Source organism: Primulina tabacum, chromosome 18 (genome assembly GCF_025594145.1).
Source record: "Primulina tabacum isolate GXHZ01 chromosome 18, ASM2559414v2, whole genome shotgun sequence".
Classification (NCBI taxonomy): Eukaryota; Viridiplantae; Streptophyta; class Magnoliopsida; order Lamiales; family Gesneriaceae; genus Primulina; species Primulina tabacum.
This window is the reverse complement of record NC_134567.1, coordinates 24797680-24807885: the sequence shown is the minus strand read 5'-3', so window position 1 is coordinate 24807885 and position 10206 is coordinate 24797680. Positions and strand designations below refer to the sequence as shown.

The following is a 10206-nucleotide window of genomic DNA, read 5'->3' as shown; positions in this document are numbered from 1 at the left end:
CAAAAAAAATCAAATATACATGCTCAACCAAATATCCAAATAAAAATAATCAATAAATTCAAATAATGTAAACCCTCATAAACAGAATATCGAGCACTCCATTAATGTTTCATCTTTGGACAAAAGATTAACTTGTAAGTGATATCCTGGCGCAGCAGTCAAACACTGATAGTAACTATCATGTCAAATAACAACCTTCCTTTGGGCCGACTTATTATTCATATGAAAAACCGAACAACTATCACATGTTTACCACCACAATTGCACATGTGATTATATTAAATATTAGCCTTCCTTTGGGCCGATCAATATTCATATAAATCACATATACCCAAAATCCTTTTTTATTTCAAAATAAAATTAATTTCCATAAAAGAGGTCACTTTGACGACATTTTATTTCAATTAATCAATTTTAAAAATACATATAGCCTTATCATTATTTGAATTAATGAATATTTAACTTTAACCGAATAAAATTGAAACAATTTTTTTTTTTAAATTTTGGAAATTCCGTACGGGTCGGGTCGACCCGGTTCCGTACGACCCGACCCAAATCCGTACGGGTCGGGTCGACCCGGGTCCGTATGACCCGACCCGAATCCGTACCTTTTTTTAAAATTTTTTTTAAAATCCGAATTTTTGATTTTCCTCTAAAATATTTTGTTGAACAAAACTGGAAGGAAAATCGAAATCTTATAACAATTTTTTTTAAAAAAATTTACAACCAAAACTGAAACTTTAAAATATTTGGTTTTCAACCAAAATATTTTCCAGATCTGAAACAATATCAAAAAATTTTCAAATCTATATCAAAATATTTTCAGATCTGAAAACATATCAATATATTTTTCAGATCTGAAGCCATATCAAAAAAAAATTTAAAATAAAATTTTATTTTTCAGATCTGGATCCAAATAGTATCCAAAACTTTACACAAATCTCAATGATTCAAACATGAATGGCTCTGATACCACTTGTTGGGGAAAACCCATAAACCGCAGAATCCATCACGCTAAATCATTAAGAATTTGACTGGAAACTTAAGCGGAAGCGTATCTGAAGCCATAATCCTGAATTATTTAGAACGTGTCTTGATCTTCCAGATCTACGCGCTCTTTCCTTGAGATAATCCTTTAGTTTCTCTTCAGAACTATTTTCTTAATGGGGGAGAGAATAGTGAAAATGATAACGCGAGATCTGGGGACTATGAACCATATTTATAGATAATGTTTATCAATATCTTCTGATATTTCTGTTTTAGCCCATCATAAAAACAGAAATTACACTTATGTCTCTACACATTAAATGCCCACAACCCATTAGATACATTAAAGCCCAATAACTCGAAACATTAATTGATCACTTTATTTTGGGCTTAACTTAATAGACAACCCACAATACATAATTATTCACATATAAACCCATATAAATAAATTGATCCAACAATATATATATAAGGTGAGATTTAATTAGAAAGTAGATCGAGTTGGTGTGGAGAGGTGGGATTTCATTGAAAATATATCCGTTTTAGAAAGTTAGGGTTCGCTCCTGTAATGAACCCCTGTAGCAACTACTTAGTATTCATCCTCATCTAATGAAAATGATTAACTCATATTGTAATTTTTAAATATTTAATTTTTTTTCAAGTTTGACAAGAGATATCACAATTATAGAGGCCTACTGTTCAATGACGTAAGCTCGAGGAATGATACAATTGTTGATATTCTTTACATCCCATTTCACTTAAATCTCAATAATTCCCAATATCAATTTTCAAGATAAAATTATAGCTTTCAGAGCGGAATGACGATGACCATCCATATTCGATATTTTTTCCGACGGCATCACCGATGGACTAATTATCCAGACTTTAGTTTAAGTGTGTTGATCTCATTGAAGTTCAACTGGGCTCGAGTATTTAACTTAAGCCCCACACGTTGGAAATTAATGAGGCAAACAAATTTTCTACAAAGATTAGGATATATCTGTTGAAAAATAATATTTAAAATGTGTGTATTGAATATTTGAATGTTGAATATTTGAATGTTGAAAATAAGAGTTGTAAATATTGAAAATTAGTGTGTGATGATGTAGGTAATGATGTATTTTATTTTTGGATTATTAGTAAAAAATTCTATAAATAGCCCACCATTTGTGAAGAAATACACAATTGAGTTGAGAGAGAAAAATTTTATAAAGTGTGTAGTTTGGTAAATTTTGAGAGTTTGAGATTTTTACTTTTTATCATAAATTTTTACTTTTTCATAACATGTTATCAGTACGAAGCTCTAAAAGTCCTCCATACTTTTCCAAGCTCCAAACAGAAGAAAAAGGTAACAAAAGTAATAATATTATTTTACTGTTATTTATTTATTGTGTATATATTTAATATATAATATAATGTTATTCAGAAATAATAAAAATAAATTTTTCAAAAACTTGTTATAAATCCTGGGAGGATGTTAACACGACATCCCACACTCCCGGTAAGGGATACGACAAGTATAAAAGCCTATAAGGTTTTTAAACAAAATAACTTGTGACATCGCATTATAATAATGTGATATGATATACATAATTATTTAAACATGACTAATATTATATACATCATATTATTACCATAAAATTATACAAATGCAACGTAATTTTTTTTAGTACCACCATGCCAAACTTGGGAAAGCTCGAATTCATTGCTCTTGATATCATGGGAAAAAATTATATACCATGGACTCTCGATGTAGAAATGCATCTTGAGTCATTGGGTGTAAATTAGACCACAAAAGAAAATGGCATATCGACATCCCAAGAAAAGGCAAAAGCCATGATATTTTTGCGTCGACATCTCGACGAGGGATTGAAATGTGAATATCTAATTGAAAAAGATCACATGGCTTTGTGGAAGGGATTAAAAGAAAGATTCGAACATATAAGGGAAGTTATACTTCCGACCGCAAGGATGAATGGAATACGTTGAGATTCCAAGATTTTAAAAAAATCAGTGATTATAACTCGGCGATGTACAAAATAATCTCGCAATTGAAATTCTGTGGTCATGAGATTACTGAAATGGAAATGCTTGAAAAAACATTTTTCACTTTTCACGCATCGAATATAACTCAACAACAACAATATAGAGTGCGTGGATTTTCGAGATATTCTGAACTTATCGCCTGTCTCCTGGTGGCGGAAACGAATAATGAGCTGCTAATGAGAAATCATCAGGCACGACCCACTGGTTCAATGACATTTCCTGAAGTAAATGTCGTAAAAAAAAATGAATTTAAATCTGGAAACCAAAATCAAAGTTATAGACAAGATTTTGGTCGAGGACGAAATCGTGGTCGTGGACGTGGACGTGGAAGTGGTCGCGGTCGTGGACGCGGCCGTGGTTTTGAAAATAATCGAGATAATTACTTTTATAACTCATCTCAAAAGAACGTCCCAAACCATCCACAGAAAAGGTATCATGAAAATATGAGTGTTAATGAGAATCACTCAAAAAGATTTGAAAGTTCTTGTTTCAGATGTGGTACTCCAGGACATTGGTCCCGTATTTGTCGAGCCCCTGAGCACCTTTGTAAACTTTATAAAGAATCAATAAAGGGAAAAGAAAAGGAGACCAACTTCACTGAACAAAGTGAACCTTTGAGTGATTCAACTCATTTTGATGCTGGAGATTTTCAGATTGATTTCTCAGACAATGATCAATTTGCTGGTGGAATAAATATGTAAAATATTTTATGTACCTGTATGATAATGTTTTATCGTGTGCTATATTTTTCTGGTGGAATAAATATGTAAAATATTTTATGTACCTGTATGATAATGTTTTATCGTGTGCTATATTTTTTACATATGTATTGTATTGTATTTTATTTTCAGTAATTATATTTCATTGCATATTTTTTTTGAAGTTCAAACATGGAAAATGCTATTAACAAAGCTGAAGTTTGCATACCCGATAGTGGTACAACGCACACTATCCTCCGAGATAAAAGATATTTCTTGGAACTAAAACCAACAAAAACAATGGTGAATACAATATCAGGTCCGGTAGACTTGATTAAAGGATGTGATAAAGAACAATTTTTGTTACCTAATGGTACAAAATTTTTGATCAATGATGCTTTATATTCACCACAATCAAAAAGAAATTTGTTGAGTTTTAATGATATATATTCCCATGGGTATGATACTCAAACAATGAATGAAGGGAATGAGAAATATAGGTGTCTTACCACATATAAATCAGAAAAGAAATATGTGATTGAAAAACTACCAATGCTCCCTACTGGATTGCATTATACACATATAAGTCCCATTGAATCAAATATGGTAGTTGATAATTCTTCAATATTAACAAATTGGCCTGACCGATTGGGACATCTTGGTTCAACAATGATGCGAAGAATCATAGAAAATACACATGGTCATCCACTGAAAGACTAGAAGATCTTTCAGAATAATAAGTTTCAATGTAAAGCATGTTCTCTTGGAAAACTTATTATAAGACCATCACCAGTCAAAATCCAAACTGAATCACCAATGTTTCTTGAACGTATTCAGGGTGATATTTGTGGACCAATTCATCCACCATGTGGACCATTCAGATACTTTATGGTATTGATTGATGCCTCCAGTAGATGGTCACATGTATGTTTATTGTCAACTCGAAATATTGCATTTGCAAGATTACTTGCTCAAATAATAAAATTGAGGAATCAATTTCCCGATTATACAATCAAGAAAATTAGACTTGATAATGCTGGTGAATTTATTTCCCAGACTTTCAATGATTATTGTATGTCTATGGGAATCATTGTTGAGCATCATGTTGCTCATGTACATACACATAATGGATTGGCTGAATCATTGATTAAACGTCTGCAAATGATTGCTAGACCAATGATTATGAAAACAAAGCTCCCTATTTCTATATGGGGACATGCAATTTTACATGCTACTGCATTAATTCGTATCAGACCAAGTGCATATCATAAATACTCCCCATTGCAGCTTGCATTTGGTAAAGAACCAGAAATTTCTCAATCTGAGAATTTTTTGGATGTATGGTGTATGTGCCTATTGCACCACCGCAACGAAAGAAAATGGGACCTCAAAGAAAGGTTGGAATTTATATCGGTTATGATAGTCCATCAATCATTCGATATCTTGAACCTCAGATAGGCAACGTGTTCACAGCACGTTTTGCTGATTGTCATTTTAATGAGGAAATCTTCCCAATTTTAGGAGGAGAACAGAAACATACCGAAAAAGAAATTACATGGCATGTATCATCATTGTTACATCTGGATCCAAGAACAAAACAATGTGAAAAAGATGTACACCAAATTGTGCACTTGCAAAGAATAGCAAATCAAATACCAGGTGCATTTGCAGACACAAAAGGGGTAACTAAATCATATATACATGCTGCAAATGCCCCTGCTCGAATTGAAATTTCGAAGAAACAAATTGAAGATACTCATGATGTCATTAAACGCCTGAAGCGTGGAAGACCAGTCAGTTCCAAGGATAAAAATCCTCGAAAAACAAAATTCATAGAAAAACACGATGATCACAAAATAAAGAATGATAGTTCCTGAAGAAATACACGATGATCACAAAATAGAGAATGATGTTCCTGAAGAAACACATGATGATGAAAGTGTTCTGTCAGAACCACAAACTGACGAGAATCATGAAATCTCTATCAATTATATTAATACTGGAAAAATATGGAACCGAAAAGATATAGAAGAAATTGATGATATATTTTCTTATAATGTGGCAATCGACATCATAAATAATAATGAAGATCATGAACCAAAATCTTTTGGTGAATGTAAAAATCGGCAGAATTGGATAAAATGGAAAAAAGCCATCCAAGGTTGAATTGGATTCGCTAAATAAACGTAATGTTTTTGGACCTATAGTCCTTACACCTGAAGGTGTAAAACATGTTGGATACAAATGGGTTTTTATTCGAAAGCGAAATGAGAAAAATGAAATAGTAAGATATAAAGCTCGACTTGTTGCGCAAGGTTTTTCTCAAAGGCCTGGAATTGATTATGAAGAAACGTATTCTCCCGTGATGGATGCAATTACGTTTCGATATTTGATTAGCTTGGCGGTATCTGAAAATTTAGAAATGCGTCTTATGGATGTTGTTACAGCTTATTTATATGGATCACTTGATAGTAATATATATATATATATATGAAAATCCCTGAAGGATTTAAGATGCCTGAAGCACAAAGTTCAAAACCCAGAGAATGTTATTCTGTGAAATTACAAAGATCATTATATGGGTTAAAATAATTCGGTCGAATGTGGTATAATCGACTAAGTGATCACTTGATGAAAAAGGGATATGTAAATAATTCAATATGCCCTTGTGTTTTCATTAAGAAAACAACATCCGGATGCGTAATTATTGCTGTATATCTTGATGATTTAAACATCATTGGAACGAATAAGGAAATTCAAGAAGTCGTGTCATACTTGAAGGAAGAATTTGAAATGAAGGATCTTGGAAAAACCAAGTATTGTGTGGGTTTACAAATTGAACAAAAAGAATGTGGAATGTTTGTTCACCAGACAAATTATACAGAAAAGATCCTTAAACGTTTTAATATGGATAAATCAAATCCTTTAAGTACTCCAATGGTTGTTAGATCATTAAACATAGAAAAGGATCCATTCCGTCCATGTGAAGATGATGAAGATATTCTTGGTCCAGAAGTACCATATCTAAGTGCTATCGGTGCCCTTATGTATCTTACAAATTGTAGAAAGCCTGATATATCTTTTGCCGTAAATTTGTTGGCAAGATTTAGCACATATCCAACAAAGAAACACTGGAACGGAATTAAACATATATTCCGTTATCTACGATGAACGACAGACTTGGGACTTTTGTATTCAAAATATGCTAATCCAAGTATAATTGGTTATGCCGATGCTGGATACTTATCTGATCCACACAAGGCACGTTCCCAAATTGGATATGTATTTACTCATGGAGGCACTGCAATTTCTTGGCGTTCACAGAAACAAACGCTCGTAACAACTTCATCAAATCATGCCGAGATTATTGCACTACATGAAGCAAGCCGTGAATGTGTGTGGTTAAAATCAATGAGCCAACATATCCAAATCTCATGTGGATTATCATTCGACGAGAAGCCTGTGATACTATATGAAGATAATGCTGCATGTGTAGCTCAAATGAAAGAAGGATACATAAAAGCGATAGAACTAAACATATTCCTCCTAAGTTCTTTGTATTCACCAAGGAGCTTGAGAAGAATAAATGTATTGATGTTCGTCACATTATTTAATCAAGTGAAAACTCATCAGATCTCTTTACAAAGGCACTTCCTACGACAATATTCAGAAAGCACATATATAATATTGGAATGCGCAATCTACGAAATTTGTGAAGAATTGTTCATGTCAACATGAGGGGGAGTTTACGTGACTGCATTCTTTTTCCCTTACTATGGTTTTTTATCCCAATGGGTTTTTCCTAGTAAAGTTTTTAACGAGACAGTATAAAAACACGTAATGAATACAATCATTATGATCATCATCACAAGGGGGAGTGTTGAAAAATAATATTTAAAATGTATGTATTGAATATTTGAATGTTGAATATTTGATTGTTGAAAATAAGAGTTGTAAATATTGAAAATTAGTGTGTGATGATGTAGGTAATGATGTATTTTATTTTTGGATTATTTGTAAAGAAATTCTATAAATAGCCTCACCATTTGTGAAGAAATACACAATTGAGTTGAGAGAAAAAAATTTTATAAAGTGTGTAGTTTGGTAAATTTTGAGAGTTTGAGATTTTTACTTTTTATCATAAATTTTTACTTTTTCATAACAATATCATCTGCCATTTAATTTTCTAAAATAATTAAAGCCGCTCGCTTAAGTCTTTAATTTGTCAATAAATTTTAAAGATGGGAAAATTTGTGGTTGGAAATAATATTGCCAAATTGTGATCATGCATTAAATTATAATGGAGGTGATTAAATATACCTGAAGAATAATGTGTGCAAGATGTACCAAAATGCGGTCAATATTGTATTTAATTGATGCAATATTATAATTTAATGAGTTTGGGACGTTGTATTGTAGTACCGAATACTTGTCGTTTTATCAAAAACTATAGTGGATGGTAATGATGCTACAACTCAAATCTTTTAAACCGCACAACAGTTCAAGCTCCACGGTTCGATCGTTTTTTCAATAAAAGACAATTAACGTATTATAAAACTTAGATACATAACATGACCAAAATAAATCATGAGAAGTTTGAAATTGTGTTTTAGACCTCGATCAAGCCATAATATTCATATTCGAACAATTATATATAAAAAAAAGCCAGTTTTTGTAGAGGAATGACAGATTTATTGTCACATTATCAAACACACGTATGATTATGATCAGACATTCTGCCCCTTGAGTTTGGCTAGTTCTTGGACAAGTAAATCCAAATCTTTGTTAGAACTCCCACCAACCTTGACGGCTTCCACAGCCTTGTCTCTCAATTCCTTTGCTTTAATCCTTTCCACCACGTCTCTACTCATCGACTCGGTGATCTTCCGAGCCAGCTCATCCGGGTCGGGTACCGTGTAATTACCCTTGCACACTGGAACCGCAGCTTTCTTATAATCTACCATCAACTTATCATCCACATATTGATCTGCCTCCATGGGCCAGCACAATATCATCACACCTGATGCAACAGCCTCTATCGTCGAGTTCCACCCACAATGACTCAAGAATCCACCAACAGCTCGGTGACTTAGTATGGCCGTCTGTGGAGCCCATCCGTTGATGACAAAACCTCGGCCTGCTAACCTATCCTCGAACCCTTCGGGAACTGAACCAAACCCATCCGCCAGTTGTTGAGCCGTGACCTGTTTAACAGCCCAGACAAACTTTACACCACTCCTCTCTAGCCCAGTAGCCAAAGCCTCCATCTGTGCCTTCTTAAAGAACTTCTGACTTCCAAAACACACGTACAGAACAGATCCATCCTCACACTCATCAAGCCATGACAAAACATCATCACCAGATATTGGGCCGTCCCCTAAGTTTTTGGGCGGACCCAATAAATGCAGAGGCCCGACACTATAAACCCTTGGATTGCCCATTTTCTCACTCAAGTAGTTCAAGAACTCGCCTTCCAAGGCCACGAAACTGTTGAAAACAACAGCCCAACTCAAAGTATTAGCCATAGTCGAATCCTTGAATACCTCGAAACTGGGATCCGGAACATCTTGTTCCTTGTAGAGTCGGACCAGTGAAGGAAGTTCCTCCCAAGCCAAACATGGAGAGCCTGGTAAATCTTGAAGTTTCACCTCAAACCCAGGTTTCAGAGCTTCGAGATCTTCCCAAAGGCGATCAAGAATCACAGCTACAATGGCCCCAGAAGTGTAAAAACCAACCCTTGCTATGTTAAGCTTGGAAGCCGTATTATGCGTCCATCCAAGAAAGAAATCAGATAGAATCGCCACTGGTGGATCACAGTGAGACTCAAACCACTGGATTATGGGTTCCTCAAGTTTCCTTAGAGCGCTGGCCATTGGTATATTCCCCCGATCTCCAAGATCCTTGATATTTTCAACACCTGGAGGGATTAAGGGGCTGTTTGGGAAGGGGAGAATCAGTGTCTGGATCGAGGGATTGGCCGTGAGAAGTGGAGTCAGAATCGGAAGGTTTCCTGGGGTGATTAAAATGGTTATGCTTAGATTTCTTAGTGATAGTTGGTAAGTTAAATCAAGAAGAGGGAGCATGTGGCCTTGTGCTGGATAGGGAAAAACTAAAACATGAGCTCCATTTTTGCTGCATGTCGTCTTCTCCATGGTTTTGTAGAATGAAACCAAGAAGCGACTGAGAGAGAAGGAAATTTCAGGTTGATGTAAGAAATTATACCGTTTCTGCTAAATTGTATTGCATAAAAAATGGGTTCTTGACCACTGTAGTCACTTATTAAAACTTTTCAACTTTTCCTAAGAAATGATTGATGTAGAAATACAACCTAATAATAATAAAAATATTATGTTTATATATTTTGGTAAGTGAGATAAAATAATATTTTTAAGAACTTTGAATCTGATATTAAAAAAAAAGAACTTTGAATCTGATTATTCTTTATTTATTATATATAAAAATATAATAGAGTAAT

General features: G+C 34.0%; 1 protein-coding gene across 1 annotated transcript; it reads right to left on the bottom strand.

Annotated features, from left to right (window-relative positions):
* Positions 1-8353: 8353 nt before the first annotated feature.
* Positions 8354-10028, bottom strand: LOC142533117 (UDP-glycosyltransferase 89A2-like). Its single transcript, XM_075639763.1, has one exon. It carries the CDS (start codon positions 9881-9883, stop codon positions 8459-8461), a length of 1425 nt encoding a protein of 474 aa, XP_075495878.1. The 5' UTR covers positions 9884-10028; the 3' UTR covers positions 8354-8458.
* Between the last annotated feature and the right edge of the window lie 178 nt (positions 10029-10206).

Bases quoted from the DNA above. Each gene is read 5' to 3' on its own strand.
- LOC142533117 (XM_075639763.1), bottom strand. From the start codon at position 9,883: ATGGAGAAGACGACATGCAGCAAAAATGGAGCTCATGTTTTAGTTTTT.